The sequence below is a fragment of the Dermacentor variabilis genome, chromosome 3 (genome assembly GCF_050947875.1).
Source record: "Dermacentor variabilis isolate Ectoservices chromosome 3, ASM5094787v1, whole genome shotgun sequence".
Taxonomy (NCBI): domain Eukaryota; kingdom Metazoa; phylum Arthropoda; class Arachnida; order Ixodida; family Ixodidae; genus Dermacentor; species Dermacentor variabilis.
The window spans coordinates 214,688,491-214,706,498 of NC_134570.1; the positions used below are offsets into that span (position 1 = coordinate 214,688,491).

At 44.5% G+C, this 18,008-nt stretch overlaps 1 protein-coding gene across 3 annotated transcripts in view; it reads left to right on the forward strand.

The window, feature by feature from the left end:
• Positions 1-18,008, forward strand: part of LOC142576634 (tRNA pseudouridine synthase-like 1) — an 87,356-nt gene that overhangs the window by 57,904 nt on the left and 11,444 nt on the right. For all 3 annotated transcript variants that reach the window (XM_075686844.1, XM_075686846.1, XM_075686845.1), the window contains exon 5: positions 7,850-8,084. In XM_075686844.1, the coding sequence (XP_075542959.1) occupies positions 7,850-8,084 (235 nt within the window). The remainder of the gene's footprint in view (positions 1-7,849; positions 8,085-18,008) is intronic.

The following is an 18,008-nucleotide window of genomic DNA, read 5'->3' on the forward strand; positions in this document are numbered from 1 at the left end:
AGATTAATTATTTCTGAGCTAATAACGCAAGCTTAGTGCTGAGATCCTTACGGAAACTAAACTGGAACTACCGGAACTGGAGTTATAAGATCATGTTTTGTTCAAATTCAATTCAATAAAGAAGCTCTACTTCAAAGTGCACATCGCGTATGCAAAACAAAAATCTCTCAAATCCATAAATCTAATAAAGCTCCTATTCCACCGATCATGGGGTTCAGATAGAATATGTCTGCTTCGCATATACAATGCAGCTGTCCGGTCACAATTGGACTACGGACGTTTTGTGTACGGCTCAGCTCGAAAGTCGGCATTAGAGGTTCTTGATCCGGTGCATCATCTTGGACTACGTCTGTGTTCCGGCACGTTTTGTACGTCTCTCAACAAAGCCTGTATGCAGAAACCAACCAGTTGTCTTTGGAACACAGAAGACTACTTCTTGGAAACATGTACATAATGAGGGTACATGTTGAGTCAATGAGGTACATGGTTGAGTCCTGTTCAACGCATCCTTGTAGACTACTATTTACAATGCCGCATTTTGAAACACATTTTAGCAACAAACCGGCAATCATACCTTCCTTTTTTATCAGGTACCAAAAACTGAATGCGGACCTATGTTACAACCTAAGAAAACAAATTCTTGCAAGATGAACCTTCTTTTGCTCCTTGGGAGATGAAGCATGTGGAATACAACTTCAGGTTAACAAAAAACAAGAAACAGTCTTCACCAAGAGAGACCCTACTAAGTGAATATTGTGAAATAGAATCAGAATATAATTTGTGCATGAAATATTTTACAGGTGGATCAAAAAGCAATGATGATGTAGGCGCTGCAGTCACATCAAACTAATTTGAAAAACAAATGAGACTTCCAAGTCAGGCTACTGTGTTTACTGCAGAACTCTATGCCACCTTGTTAACTCTTGAAGACATCCTGAAAAGAGGAAATGACCAATCTGTCATATTTAGTGACTCCTTGAGCTCTCTTCAAGCTCTCGCATCTAGGGTACCATCTAGAAATAATCTACTGAATAAAATACAAAATCAGTGCACCAAATGTCATAAGAGAGCTTTAAACGTCACTTTCTGCTGGATTCCTAGTCATGTAGGGATATCTGGGAATGAAAGAGCAGATTTTATGGCAGCCAGTACCAAAGATTTGGAGCTAAATGATGTTGGCCTACTTTGGCAAGATTATAAAGCCACATTAGAAATAGTTGTAAAACACTGGCAGAAACTGTGGGATCAGAAAGGACCTAACAAGCTTCATTGCATAACACCTGTTTTACAAGAATGACAGTTGTCGCCACAGACAAAGATTTTGCGAGGTAATCTTATGTCGCTTAAGAATTGGTCACACAAGGCTGACCCATAGTTGCCTAATAACAAACCACAACCAATGTGCCAACACTGTGGTAAATTTTTAAACGTGCTAGAAATTTTAATAACATGTCCCGAATTTTTTTAAAAGAAAAGAATTGCTTTTTATCCCATGCTCTTACTGAGCGATCAACAACTCGTGCCATATGAAGATACCTTTAACTATTTAAAAGCTACAGGAGCCCTACAAGAACTGTATCGCATTTCATGTTTTATACTTTTACTTTGTCATTTACTCCATTTTACAGCATTTGAACAAATAAGCTAATTCGAAAAACATGTGCTCGGCACATTATAGCCTGCAAAGCTGCTGCGCCATAAAAATCCCAAATCATCATCATCATCAACTTTGGCGCGAATAATAGACAAAGCCGTTTGTACACGAAATGCAATCTTTTCACACTGCTCTCACAAGATCGATTAGGCTATATCTACAATACATGCTAAATAACTCAGAAAAAAAGTCGTTATAGCTGGCAGCAACATATAAACAGGGAGCGATCAAAGCTGTAGAGTCGCCCTAAATGTTTCTCTACTATGCCCATTAACGATGTGATAAGACCAAGTCACAGTGATGTTATAACCACGGGTTCACCAGGAAAAATTGCGTCGGCCCAGACGACAGGGCAGTTGCCGAGGGCGCGGCAGGGGACAGACCGCAGGGCCCCTTGTCGACGCTGGCTTCCATGCGACGCTTGGTAGTTGCGACCAGCACGGTCAATGGGCAGGTCCCAGCTGTGTACTCCGGTAGACCAGGTGTAGGGCCAGGTGTGAAATCAGCACTTATGAATGGTTGGTGCACGGGTCGTAGCCACGCTCTTTGAGAAGCGTCGGTCGGCCTGGGGCGCAGGAGCAGCACTCTGCAACGGTCAGCAAGACCCAGGGTGTAGGTTAGGCCTGGGTCTTCTCGTCTGACCGGCCAGTCTGCTCCATCGACCAGGCTCAGTTTGTCCGTGGACTGTCATCCGCGGGCATCCCAGGAACAGTCTGGTCCTTTGGAATAGCAGGGCTGCCTCCTCGCTCCGCCTAGGCATGGTTTTCTTTTCCCTCTTCCACAAACTGGCACCTGCTCCTCGCCAGTCTTCCCAGCCCCCGCAGCGCACGCTCTCCTCTTTCTTCTCTTCTCCCTTATTCATTTGTCACAACCAATTTTTTTCCGGGCTGTGGCTTCTTCCTACTTTGGCTTATGTTGCATTCGTCAAGGACCTCTCACAACACAAGCACAACATCAAGCACATATCGCACTGGAGGTACCTATAATCAAACAAGATGGTAGCATATGGATTTGCGGTGTCTACAAGATGACTGTTAACCCGTGCCTTGATGTTGACCGCTACCCTTTACCGAATGTGGATGACCTGTTCACAGCCTTGTTGGGAGGTAGGCATTTCTCGAAGATTGATCTCAACCGGGCCTATCAGCAAGTGGTCATGTCGGAATTGTCAAAACAATGCCACACGTTGAATACGCAGAAAGGATTGTTTGCTGTTAATCGACTCGCGTTTGGAATTTCGTCTGCACCTGGAATTTTCCAAAGAATAATTGAAACCATGCTGAAGGGTTTACTTCTACCTAGACGACAATCTGGTGACAGGTAAAAATAACAAAGGGCATTCATCAATCTGGAAGCTGTGTTAAAATGACTTCTTGAAAGAGGCATCTGCGTCAAGAAAGAGGAGTGTTCGTTTTTCTAACAGGAACTTTGCTACCTCGGACACAGAATCAGCGCACAGAGCATCTCGGCAATGACGGAGAAGCTTGATGTACTTCTCGAGGCTCCAGCCCCTAAAGACAGGCAGCAGCTGCAGTCGTTCCTGGGAGTTGTCAATTTCTAAGACAAGTTACTTTCTAAGCTAGCAACGGTGGTGCAACCATTTCTTCAGGTTGCTATGTAAAAACGCCCCGTAGTGCTGGGATTAGTGTTGCCAGAAAGCGTTGACCAAGATAAAGAGCTTGCTAGCCTCTCTGCTGACTCTGGCACATTACGACCCGTGCAAACCGTTGCAGCTATCGCCTCGCACTATGGCTTAGGCGCAGTCCTTTTTCATGTTTTGGATGATGGCAGCACAAAGCCAATCGCTTTCGCATTGCGTATGTTGAGTGATGCCAAAAATAAATACAGCCAGTTTGAGAAAGAGGCCCTAGCAATATTATTCAGTGTTAAGAAGTTTCATTTCTATGTTTACGGCCGTTCGTTCACAATAGTCATTGACCATAAACTGCTTCGAACAATCTTGGACCCGACAACCGGCATTCCGACCATCACAGCAGCGCGTTTGCAGCACTGGGCTGTCACATTGTCAGCTTACCGGTATTCGCTTATGTTCAGAAGATCAATCGAGAATGCTGAAGCCGATTTCTTTTTGCACCTCTAGCTATCAATCGTGAAAGACGGAACACAAGAGAAAAAACTTTTTATTCATTGTGGTTGCAATCAACGCCAGTTTCAAGCCAGGATATTGCCCGAACAACAGCTCGGTACCCCTTGCTTTGTGAAGTGATATATTTCGTAAGCGTGGCGTGGCCGTCATCTGTGACTGAAAAAGATTTGAAGCCTTTTTTTGACAGACGCAACGAGCTCACAGTTCACCAAGGCTGCATCATGTTTAGGATGCGAGTGATCGTGCCGGCAAAGTTGTGCAACTTGCTGCTGGACGAACTCCACGAAAGGCACCCAGGCATTGTGCGCAGCAAGCAACTGGTGTGCAGCTACGTGTGGTGGCCGTTCATCGAGGCCGACCTCGAGCATCAGGTCAAGGCCTGCGTAAGTTGTCAAGAACAACGTTGTGAGCCGTGCAAAGCGCCCCTGTATTCTTGGTCTTGGCCAACAGCACCGTGGCAGCGCTTACATATAGATTTTGCTGCCCCCTTTTGCATGCCATGTTTCTTGTAGTCGTGGACACACACTCCAAGTGGCCGGAAGTGTTTGTTATGCGCTTGACTACGGCGGATGCTACAGTTGATAAATTGAGAGAGCTATTCGTGCAGTTTGGCTTCCCAGAAACCATTGTTATTGATAGCGGCTCACTAGCTTCTGATGAGGTCAGGCTTTTTGTCAAGGAATTGGGCTGTCGTCACGTGCTTACAGCTCCGTATCATCCCAGCTCAAACGGGCTTGCAGAGGGTTTTATTCAGACACTTGAAAAAGCTCCTCGTAAACCTAGCGGAGCGGACACATTACACCTGAATTAAAGAATTTTTGCTTACCTATCGCAACGCACCCAATGTGACAACAAGTGAGTCACCAGCAAACTTGTTCCTAGGACTACAGCTGCAAAATAAACTTGATGTTGTCAAGCCAGCAGTGGGAGGAAGGGTTGTGTATAATCAGTTTAACAATCCGTGGTTCGCCCACGTCATGATCGTGATATAACAGTCGGTGACCGAGTGATGGCTCGCAATTATTGAGGAAGACCAAATTGGGTTCATGGTGTTGTAGGGCAGTCCGGCCATTCGTCTTTTACTGTTCGTGCTACTGCACCCAGAGGCAGTTTCACCTGGCATTGTCACAAGGACCAGCTGTTCGCGCAGACCACGGATTCAAACCGCAAGGCATCTGATCAGGAGGGATACGAGTTCTTGGCGTTTCAACCAGGCATCGACCCAGTGACCTCCTCAGCTCCTTTCACTAGTGGTCCTTCCGCTTCGCGAGAGATCCAGACAGCAGATGCAAGACGCTACCCGACTAGCGTCGACCACCGGACAGATATCAAGCTGGAGTTTAGCTTGTTAAATTAGCCAATATAAAATGGGAGAGATGTGGTGTCCGGCCTAGCGCCGCTGTATATCGTTAGGTCGATAATGCACAGGCGTGCAAAACTAGTAAAAGGCATGTGCCACAACCTGCCCGCTGGCTCATCTCGACCAACCACGCACCAACAAACGTGGCAGTAAACGTCGCTCGCCCACCTTGGGAACTTGTCTGCTCCTTTGCATGAACCACTAAACACAACAGCATTGATTGCCTTCAAAGTGCTCCTAAATTTGTATTTGGTTGCTGCAAAACTTCTCCAAAATTAAGATTTTGCTGCTCTGGAAATTACTCCCAACCTCAGTTCGTCAGTGGCATCACTGTGGAAGTGCACGGTCATGACTGTTTTGCAGCCAGATAAACATGCTATGAAAAAGCTGTGATTTATGCAAGAAGAATGGTGGTTTAAGCAAGTGGTGCCTTGAGCGTTGGTTGTAAAAGGAGTAAAGCAAACAAAGGCGCAGCGTGACTTCAATGTGGGTAGACTGATTATTTGCTTCAAGGAAGTGACACTAGTGGACCGTGAATATTGTGAAATGATGAAGCAAGTGGCTAGATTTGTACGGATGCAACTGCTAGTTAATCTTGATGTCAGATACCCGCCATGGTGGCTTAGCGGCTATGGTGCACAAGGTCGTGGGATGAAATTCCGATGGGAGCGAAATGCAGAAACGCCCATGTCCCATGCAGTGAGGGCATTCTAATGATTCCCTGGTGGGCAAAATTATTCCGGAGTCCCTCACTCATAATCAAATCATATTGGCATGTAAAACCCCAGAATTCAGCTAATATCAGCTAGCGAAAGTGAATTCATGTTGAGGACGGACGAATGTCGCGTATCCAAACTTTTTTTCACTTCTGGGTGTGCATTTTTCATGTTTATTTGTTAATGCCCGAGCAAGTGCGCAGTTTCGCAACTCGTCATTTCGATGTGTATTAGAGGTATTCGTAAGATGAAATGGTGCTGATGTTGGCAGAGCTAGTGCGATAAGTAGGCGGTAGGGGCAGTCTCCTTATGGCTAAAAGACATCGGTTTGCATTTTGATTAGTCAAGAGGTATGTGCCATTTTTCGCACCATGACGAGATGGTGTCGAGATGGCAATGCAGTCAAAGCTTTGCAAAGAATATTCTAGAATATCGTCAGGGGAGTTCGCAGTGTTGTAAACAAGGTGCCAATTCAGTTTTCCATATGCACCGTAGATGGCAGTATAAGAGACTAAGCGGGCAGCTGCCATCTTAAGTCTCCTTCCCAATTCCGATGAAGTCGTCAAAGAAGAAACCATTGAAATCAAAAACAACTTTGCTGTCTAAATGAGCTGGCGGTTGAGCAGCAATCTTGGAAGGCCGTATGGGCGCACAAGAAATCGTAGTCCCGCCTTCCTATGCACTTAACGTTGCGTTTTTCATAGCTTTGCTCACGTGAAGTGTTCACGCATGTAATAAAGCTACAATATGTGCTTTTCTGAGCATTTTCCTGTCGATGCGAGGCGTCATGTCACAGCAGCGCCTTCCAGACCCCCCAGTTCCAGGTCCATTCCGTTACTTAACTGTCTCCTTATCTGTCTACGTAGATGTCTCTGATGCTGGCCACGATTGGAACACATCAGGCGCCCGGCAACAGTGGCCGCGCCGCAATCCAGCGAGGTTCGTTTCCAGGAAACCTTTAAAATTTTTATGTCCATGAGACGCGTGGTGAAGATTGTTTTCGAATCCACCAATTAGCTGCGCTCAACACCCCTGCCTCGCTTTTCTTTACTTCCGCATTTCTTGCATAATTTATTAATGTATTCTCCTAAGACACTTTGTACATTACATTTCACATTGTCTTAAATTTTTTTTTCGAAATCATTCCGAATAGATTACTCAACATATCAACCTAGATATGAAGTATCGTGCATGTGGAACTGTATATGGAAGTGGTTCACTGATATTCTTGTCATCCGCTTTTCGAGTCACTGAATTGATCTAGACATCTGTGTTGTTATACATGACGAAAAGCAACCTTGAAGTGTGTAAAAATTCAGGATGCAGCAACAACACCGCAATGTACTACACATAGTTCCATCTTCATGTTTGTGTTTAGGCATTGAAGTGCAGTTTTTACATATGCAAACATAAGGAGATAGTTACATCTTACGCATATATGGAGATGCAGCTTTTGCCATCAACTGTGGCATTCAAATTAAAGGACAATGGCTTTCACATTCAATAAAAATTAGTCTGAAAAGCAATTATGTCCCGTGCCAGTGTTCTGGTCTCAGGAGGATACGAAACACTTCTCAGAGGGCATATCACTGAATGGGTTTTCCCTACGCATTGCAACATAGGGTGGTACTCTTAAGCGATGACTTCCAAGGATACGAACCCATTTGCGTGACTCGGCACCGAATGACGGCATTCCTGACTCTGTGCTTGGCACATGCAGTGCGAGGAACACTGTCGAACGTGTATTTCGGTGTGTCCGGTGCCGAGCGCGAACCCTCAGGAAAGGGAGCTTATCCCGGAACGTGATCGCTCTAGAATGATGCCAACATACTGTAAATGACCTAAAGGAGTTGTGAAGTGTTGGTGTAATTGCACTTATCACGAGAAATGTGGATTCCCCCTTCAGTTGTCGCCAGTACGTCTTGTTGCAAAACATTCTTTCTCCTTACACAACACGAACATGTTTCCAAAACACCTCTGCAGTGTGAGCAAGTGTGCTTTCTCTCACGCAGGCCTTTGAATGTCGACCGGGTGCACGAGGCAATGGAGCTTCTGAGTGGCGAGCACGACTTTCGTTCCTTTAAGGGTGTCAGTCGCACGCCCGAAGAAGAAGAGCGTAGCACAGTGCGGGAAGTGACTGAGTTCCGACTCCAGCCGGCAGCGCCCATAGACAGCGATGACCCGCTGTACGAAAACATCGACCTCTGGGAGTTTCACATTCGCTCTAGGTCTTTCCTCTACCGCCAGGTGCGTTTGCCCACGTTTCCTGCCTGTGGGAGCGCTCTGAACCATGTGCAGTGCCATACTGCACGCTATACGTGTATGTGCGTGTTTTTTAGAGCAGAGCTCTCAGGCGCCTATTTCTGCGTTAAGCGTCAGTGTCCCTCGGTGATGTAGCCAAGTGAACGAGCATAACGAACGACGAAAGAGTGAATGCGGAACGTAGCGCGGTTGGGGGAGGGAGCGTGAAATACGGTGAGAGCGAAGAGAGCACGAGGAGGAGGGTGCAGCGGAAGTATGAGGAGGAAAGCAAAGGAAGCCACCTTGAAGCACCACCAGATGATGCTCATGTGTGTGCATCCATTACAGGAGCGTATGATATTGTAGACTGCAACATTTTGTGGGATATTCTGGAAGGGGAAGACTCACGTGATGATTGTCTACAGCTTTCGAGAGAGATTTACCTAGAAAATACCGTTTGCTTTGAATGGGAAGGGATGAGGAGCGAGGAAAAAGTTGATGTCAACAAGGGACTGAGGCAGGGGTGCCCTTTTCCCCCACTGCCGTTCATGGTACACATGATGAGGATGGAGAGGGCGCTAGCAGGAAGTAATATTGGGTTTAATCTCTCCTACAAACAGGTGGGTACAGCAGTAGAGCAGCAGTTTCCAGGTTTATTTTATACGGACAACATTGTGTTGCTAGCTAACAAGCAAAGTGATGTGCAACGTCTAGCTAATATCTGTGGACAGGAAGGCGAGAATTTAGGTTTGAAATTTAGTATTAGAAAATCAAGTGTTATCGTATTAAATAAAAACAGTGAGCAGACAGTTGCAATACAGCGCCAGGAAATACCTTGTTATATGGATAAACGAAGTCAATAGATATATGGAACCACAGGAAGAACAGTAACAGTGAAGGGGAAGAGAAATGCAGCCATAATGAAGCACAGAGCACTATGGGGATACAATAGGTACGAGGTGCTCCGGGGTATGTGGAAAGGTGTAATGGTTCCAGGACTTGCCTTTGGAAATGCAGTTTGCTTGAAATTGGGGTACAAGCAGGACTCGATGGGAACCAGAGGTCAGTAGGACGCCTTGCTCTGGGCGCTCACGGGAAGGCTACAAATCTAATTTTTTAATTTTTATTTTATTGTACCCTCAAAACCGAATTATTACAGAGAAGAGTGGGTAAAAAACATGCACAAGTAAATAACAAAGCAGCAAGAGATGGTTAGTTATTACAGCAAAATTGATTAGTTAATTGTATCTAGGAGTGATGATGTCTGATAAGGCCGAACGAAACTTTTTGTCCTTGATTATGACAACTGCGCTGGGAAGGTGCTTCCATTAGTAAGAGGTCCTAGGAATAAATGATTCGTTACAGGTTATAGTGCGGCATTGAATTGTTCCAACCTTATGGCTATGATCAAAGGAAGAGGAAATGTAGGTAGGCGATGCTATAAGATTATCGCGCAGGTAGCAATTGTGGAAATATAGTTTATGAAATAAAGCAAGGTGAAAGCACTTACACCGGGCTGAGAGAGGAGCGAGTAGCAAAGAGTTTTTCTTGTCAGTTACGCTTGATGTGCAGTTGTAATTGCTATGAATGGAACGTCATTGTTTTGAATGAGTTCAAGTAATTGAATAAGGGTTTTGAGGTGCAGGTCGCAGATGGATGAGGCATACTCTATTTTACTCCTAATAAGTGAAGGTAAGCGTAGCAGGGGACGGCAAAAAGTTAGGTGGGCGGATGAGATTAAGAAGTTTGCAGGGACAACATGGCCACACTTGGTACATGACCGGGGTGGTTGGAGAAGTATGGGAGAGGCCTTTGCTTTGCCGTGGGTGTAACCAGGCTGATGATGAAGTGTTTTGTAGAGGATTAATTTTAATGATGCAGGAGCAGAAGAAAAAATTCGGCGAAGATAACCTAGCATGCTGTTAGTATTGTTAATTACATTATCTATGTGCAATGATACGGAAAGTGACGAGGTTATGTGGACGCCAAGTATTTATGCGACCTCTAGGGGAGTATCATTAAGGTAATAGTTCGGCGGCGGAATATTGCTGTGAGTTACATGCATACATTTACATTTAGTTATGTTAAGTTGCATTAACCATACATCAATCAGTTGGAGATAGCGTTTATATCATCTTGTAAGAATTTATCAGATTTGTTTGAGATTTAGCGGAGGATAACACAGTCATCTGCGAAAAGGTAAATATCAGAACAGATGTCATTGGGTAAATTGTTAATGTAAATTAAGAAAAAAAGAGGGCCTATAACTGATCCTTGGGGCACACCAGAGTCTACAGGGTTAGATGGGGACATATGATTGTTTGACACAACATACTGTGACCGATTAAGGAGAAAATGCTCAAGCCATGCAAACAGGTTAGGACCAAGATTAAGTTTACTAAGTTTAAATAGAAGTAATTTATGACACACTTTGTCGAAGGCCTTGGCGAAATCAAAGAAAACACAGTTTGCGAATGAACCTTTGTCAAGAATAAGATGAAGGCTGTGAGTAAAAGAAAGAAGTTGAGTTTCACAAGAGGTTTTTCGGAAATTATATTGTGCTTTTGTGAAAAATGAATTATTGTCTAAGTGCTATGCTAAATGTGAGTACAAAATATGTTCAAGAACCTTGCAAGGAATGCTGGTGAGGGAAATAGGGCGCTAGTTGAGGGACGAATATTTGCTACTGGACTTGTGAAGTGGGACCACCTTCCCTACCTTCAATCTGCAGGTAGCTGATGGGTATCTAAGGATTGATGAAAAATTTTTGAAAGCAGAACAGAGGAATAAGCTACAGTATTTTTCAGGAATTTTGCATTAACCAAATCGGTTCCGAGACTTGACAACTTGTGATCTTTAATTACATTTCAACCCCAAGAGGTTCAATGATAATAAAGTCCATAGGTGGGTAATTGTAAAACTCAAGAGTTGGAAGCACAGGGTCATTACATATGAATAAGTTGTTACAGAAAACAGAATTAAGAATATGGGGACATACATCTTCGGGTACCGGTGAAACACTGGAATCGATCAGCGTGACCGAATTACCGTATTTACTCGCATAATGATCACACTCGCATAATGATCGCACCCCTGAATTTCGTCGTCAAAATTTGATTTTTTTTATTTCCCGTGTAATGATCGCACCCCGAACTTGCCGCAGCGATATGTCATGTGCCAAGTCTAGCGAATAATGGTCGCGCTTACCATCTGTGGAATGCTACGCGAACTACTCTTCAAGACAAACCAAGCGGGCTGCACGCACCACACATTCTTAAGTAGATGCCACATTTAATTCCTTTTATTACTTTCCGCACTTCCATGACAAAAAAAGCTACAACCAAACTTGTCTTTATTATGTGTAGGCTTTATAATGGTTGTGGTCAACAACAAAAATGGCGGCTTTCGATTCTTCTCGTCTGCACTCGTGGGCACGCAACAAACCGCGAGCGGCAACGATAGTAGCCATGTTCACGCTGATACGTTAGAAGTGTACCCTATTCATGCGCCGACGCTTGTAGCACAGCTAGCCGCCCACCCTTAGCGGAAACGTGCATATAGTAGTGAAGACAGATGCCGCAGTTTCCGCAGCATGCCGGCCATGTGTTTCTATGTTACTGGCAGCTAAGCGCGCCCATCTGTTTCTGTCCCCTCAAAGTGGACATGGCTACGTTATTGCCGCAAACTTGCCGATATTAACAATATTATTCATTACTGATACGGAAGAAACTGTTTCAATGCACGTAATGTACTCACGAGAAGAAAAAAAAATCGCGTTCGGCGCGTTCGGCTTGCTCCGCCGGCCGCCATTTTTGTTTTGGTGCCCCGCAGCAAACGCGGGACGAAAAAAGTTTTTTTTCTTTTCGCGGGAAATTTAACCAGCATAATGATCGCACCCCTGATTTTGTGTTAATGTTTCTGAAAAAAAGTACGATCATTACGCGATAAATACGGTATCTTTCGAAGGGTTAATAACACGTCAGAGCTTTTTAGGGTCATTCGCAAGCATTGTGGGCAAAGTGTGTACTTGGAATGCCTTTTTGGCAAGTTTTATAGCTTCTGTGTAAGCACTGTTCGCCTCCTTATAAGCGTCCCATTTCGATGCCAGTGAACTTTTATTTGCTATTCGATACAGTCGTTTCTTTTTCGGTTGGAAAGCCTTTTTAACTTAGAGTTAAACCAGGGTTTCTTAACATTGCAGGATATTACACTTGACGGAGTAAACTTGTCGGTGAGCTCATGTATTTTACTTTTGAAAGCGGTCCAGTTCTCATCAACCGTGCGATCATCAAATTGGCTTAGGAAAGTTTAATATTAATAGCGTCAAACTTTATCCTGTCGTAGTAAATTATTATTTTTTCAACAATTGGTTTTATCACAGGAAATAATATGTTGAAAGAAAGACCCAGGTGATCACTTCAGGATGAGAGCATAAGATTAAGTCAAGGAGGTTAGCAGCACTTTCTGAGATTGTAGTTGGTTGTAATACTAATTGTGCTAGGTAAAACACAGAGCAGAGATCAAGAAAGTCGTTACTTTGTGAGGAAGATGGATAACAGTGCAGAGGTTCAGTAGTCCAGCATATGTTGGGGAAGTTTAAATTCCCCAGTAATATAATGGGGTTCGAAGGATGCCGCATAGTAAGGGTTTGTTAGCTCAGCGGTGAAAGTGGGTGGGTAGGATGGAGCGTGGTAGCAAACAACAATCGTAATTCTAGAGTAACCGATATCGACGCACGTGCACACAACTTCCAGGTTACAGTGAAAGTGGACTTGATGACATTGCAGGTACTTTGAAATAGCGAGTAGCATGCCTCCGATTTGCGAGCATTGCAATCGCAATGGAAGATACAAAATCGAGACAAGTAAAAGAGTTCACAATCTTGCACATGAGGCTGTAGTCACGTTTTTGTTAATGTAATACCAGTATTACAGCTATCGATGAGCGATTCTAGTTCCTCGTGTTTGCGAAGCACACTTCTAGTGTTTGCAACAAGCACAGAGGCTTGTGGTGTTAAAGATACGCCATTGCCCTTCGCGCATTGCTATGTAGTAGGATGATGATGATGCAGATTGTCAGGTACGCTTGCGTGATCTGGAACAGCACTTTTAACTCGTTTAACGCTGTCACTTGTTGGGTCATACATGAAACATTGTTTATCAATGAAAAGCTTCTTAAAAGGTAGTTTAAATGAGGGGGAATTAGGCTGGTTTTTACCAAATTCGAGAAGCTTTTTTCGAGCGAGCCTTGTCGCAGGCGAGAAGTCCTCAGATACTGAAATGTTACTGCCTTTAAGCTGGTTGCGCGACAAAAGTATGCTCTCCTTAATTTTAAAGTTTGATAGTTTCATTATAACCAGACGACACTTCGCATTTGAAAAAGTACCAATTCGATGCACCCGTTCAACTGAGTTTGGTGGCAAGGCATTTCCCATTGCTGACGACAGGGCATCCAGAGTTTTCTGTTGAGTTTGCAGCCATGACTCATGGGAATCGGGTATGCCGTAAAAAACCAAGTTATTCCTCCTTGATCTGTCTTCCAAGTTGACTAAGCGCGAGACTATGGTGCCCTGCTGCTTTTTCAACCGCTCAGTGCTTTCTTGAATTATGGCGAAATCATTTCAGATTGTGTCTAGTGCTTCAGATTTATTTTCAAGTGATTCAGGACGATGGAAAATATTGGTTAGCTTGCCTTCAATTACGTTTTGGCAGGTTTTCATATCTTTCATGTGTGATTTCAACTCCGACTTACCTTTAGTTAGCTCGACTGTCGTCTTCTTTATGTCTTTGGGCATTAATAATATGGTACTCATCTGATCAGAATGGCATTCGGGAAGACTACTCGAGGCAGAGTCATCTTGAGCCAACCTCTGCATCCTTGGAGGCCCCGGGTTTGCCTCGACATCACCACATTGCAACAACAACAGCGCCACGTCGAGACAATCACACATAGCATACAAGACAAGTGGGCATAAGAGCACCAACAGTGAGCGATTATCACTCCGTTTAACATACAGGGTCAAATTCTAACGCACCTGTGGAGTGAAGAAAAGTTGCGCATGAGGCATAGTGCAACGAATGCTGCCGACTGAAGGAGCAGTTAATCAGTAAGGTGTTTTTGAAGGGGCTGGGAAAGGGCGGTAAATCAGCCGGTGACGTCGTCCCAGAAATGAATGCGGTGTCCGTCTAGCTGTGCATCCAGGAAGGACAGAAGATTATGGAGACCACACGTGCGGGTGACGGGTTCTTGACGATCTTGGACAGCATTGACGCATACGCCCATGGTAGGGCAGATGTGGATGGGCGCAGAAGGTGAAACAAGGGCCAGCATCAGCAAAACCTGTGGAGCAAAGAAAAGTTGCGCATGATGCATAGTGCAACGAGTGCTGCTTGCATGCCCAAATGTGGAGGGTGATTGGGCCGGACTAGTTTTGAAGGGAGGGAAGCTCACATTAAAATTGATTATGAAGAACACCTGAGGAATACGGAAGCAAATAAATGGGCTGGGAGAGTTCTGAGGTATCTGTACAGGAAAAACATCGATTCACAGTGGAGGAAAAAAACTAGGAAGCTTACCAGCAAGTATGCGGCCTGTAAGGTGAGCAACATAGCAACAAAGAATGTCAAGCGGAAAGTCAGAGAGGCTGAAATAATCTCATGGGTGGCAGCAATGGAAAAGAAACCTGCCATGAGTAACTACTTAAGAGGAAAAAAGAAAATCAGGAAAGAAACACTTTATGACAACTCAAAGGGAAGCTCATTACTTTTCAAAGCGAGATCAGGATGCCTTAGAACAGGCACCTATAAAGCAAGATATAAGAAGGAAGAAGGAGCATGTGCTTGCTGCGGTAAAGCTAGGGAAATGATGCAGCATGTTTTATTACAATGTGAAGACATGTGCCCAGCGGTCGTGCTTCCTTGAAGCCCTTGGGTTCAGCGAGAGCAGGGGAAAAAGTAAACATGTTCGCAATAGACATTAGTAAGAGGCAATGGGAAGATTGGTGGAAGAAAAGCAGGGAAACGAAAAAAAAACAGATGTACAAAAGCAAAATTCACAAGGGTGTCAGAAAATTTGGTTGTGAGAGTTCAGCGTGTTTTTTTTTTCTTTCTTTCTTTTAACCTAGGTAGGACATTAGGCAGTATAATAGCAAGAGCTTGATGGCACAATCCACCGCCTCGTTCCAAAGGGGACGCTCATAACATCCGTCCATCCACGGCAGTGGCGGCCGTGCGTGAAAAAAAAAGAACCAGAAAGCTTGCCTTCGCGCATAGCGTTCGCTGCAAGCGTTTCCCGTTAAGTTTGTTTATTTCGGACAATCATGTACAGATTTTTCGTGACGCTGGCGAAAAGGCAAATAAATGCCTGACAAAGCGCCAGCTAACCATAAGCACAAACACTCAGTGAGAATAAAAAAAAAGAGAACAGTAAAAAAACGGCAATTTATAGTTTTAAAAAGTGAAAAAAAAATAGTCAAGACCACAGATAACTAACTGCAAGAATACACAATATATGTAAAATATGATGACTTCAAGAGTAACTATACAAACACTAGACGATATAATGAACAACTTTGAAAAGATGACAACAACAATTCTGTACAACAAAGGTGGTCATTTGCCTACATAGTCTGTCCCTACTGAAATGATAATAGGTAGGCATGCTTAGTTTTTTTCAGGGCGTGGACAGAAGTGCTTCTTTCGATAATGGACAATGCATTAGGGTGTTTGAGTAAGAAATCTGGTATTAAGTAATCAAGCTTCTTGGTGCCGTAGTTTGTGCGCAGCTTTTCCTTTTTATAAAACACATGTCGCAAGTCGTGGCAATTTTCTCTCCGAAGGTATCTATTTTCGAAACCAGATGGATCAGATACTCTTTGGTTAGATATTGGTGTAGCTATTTTCATATTGAGTATATTACCAATAGTCAGGATTTGTTGCTTTTTAAATATTGGAGCTGTGTGACAATGGTATGGTTCCCCTTCGATAATACGTAATACTCTTTGAGGCTTATGGACGGCTTGATGAGGCTTATGATAATGACGCTCATCCTCTTGATGAGGCTGATGGACGGCTTGTAGAGGGGTGTTCGGCAGGCTGCATACACGGTCGGTGAGGTCACCCTTGCTGCTCGGAATGTAAACCAAACAGAAGATGCTGACTGCTCCCTTGTTGCTGCCTGTACAGCGCGACATACCTGCATGTTCAAAACAAAGGCCACTCAAACAGTGAAGGTGTTGCAATGCGACAAGTTTATGAACTGGCATCACTCGCGTTGACCACTGACATGCAAAATACAAGTACTTTGCCATTCTACCCCTTGCCTAACAGGCACAAGCCCTTATGCCAAGATTTACAAAGTAAATACTTTAGCAAAATACTGCCTGAAGGAATGCATAAATTCCATGCTGCTTGCGTGCCTTATGGAAACCTTAACCGACCAGTAAACTGTACGCAGTTTTCACACTTCAGGCGCACCAAAATTGCATACTACTACGCTATTGTACGAGTATCACTATGCTACAGCACACGAAGCTTTTTTGTTCACATAATGTCAAAAGCAATGTGTTGCTTACCTTTGGTTCTACAGTGAATGCTTGTGGAAACATCTGGCACTCCTCTTGAATGTTGTCCCATTTGCTGGTTTGTCACGGGTCAGCTCCCCAAGAACAGCTGTAGAATACTTTTGAGACAACGGAATGAAGTCGTCGCAAAAGCCCTTTGTGAGTAGAGCGCTGCAGACTGCACTCCAGTATTTTTTACGCTGGTCAGGAAGGCAGCCCATTCTTCTTTTGATGGCCTCTTGATCCAAGCTTTACTTTTCTTCGCAGAAGCGTGCTTTGTTTCACTGAGACGCCGTCTTTTCGCATTGGATGATGAAAAGTCTATCTCAGCAATTGGTGCGCAGGCCACATTGGTCATATAAGGTGGCAACCATTTGTTTGTCTTGTCTGTGCAGGCCTGGCTCTCTCGAAATGAAGCTGCTGCCTCCAAATAAAAAAGAACTGCGCCCATGGGAGAACAGGCCTCACCAAGGCCCGCCATGCACGTACAGTGTGCTACCTTCACCATTCCGTCTTCTTTAATAATAATCCATGGCTCCAGTGGTTGTGTGGAAAGTGCCTGAGAATGGTTTACCTGTAAATGCAATGAATATGATTTAGAATTGTGAAACTTCTTCGAACTGGGTTAGCCTGCTTAAACCATATGGGTACAGTATCTCATAAACATTCACAATTACGATGATTTAAATCTGTCCCGCGACACATCACTCGCTCAAGGTAGTGGGCCACGCCGTACAACTTTACACATTCATGGTCTTTGACACCGATATGCTTAGTGAAGTGTTGCTTACTTTCGGTTCTACAATGAACGCTCGTTCAAACAAGCTATGCTACGCGCTGTCCATACTGCTCATCGCCGCGAAAAGCGCCCTCACCACATAGGGAGATCTAATCTTAAGTTCACGAGTTGCGGTTTACATTGGCGAACAAAACGATTCCAACACCTAATCAATTGATTCCATCAGAACCTTAAAACACACACTGCTGCGCAGTACTGTGAGGATCCGTGTACGCCGTGTCTGCTGTAGCCAGCGTCTGCGCGAACACTTGAACTTCCGTTCCTCCGCGCGCGCGTGAATCCGTGTGTGCACACTTTTCTCGGCAGCCATGCAACGAGCGCGCGATCGCTTCTGTGAAGCGACGGCGAGCTAGGTTTCAAATCTCGGCTGTCAGCCGCCGACGCTGGCTCGTACGCAGCCCTGACGCGTCCTTGAACCACCCAGTCTTATCACTCTCCTCTCGTTTAACCACTTTAAATATACTGCACACTATGTGTGCTGCTGCGTCGCCACGCCTGCCTCGCCATTAGCCTCCCATCGTGACGCCGCTCCGCGCGCGTCATTAGCACAGAGACTTTGAGACCGCTTGTC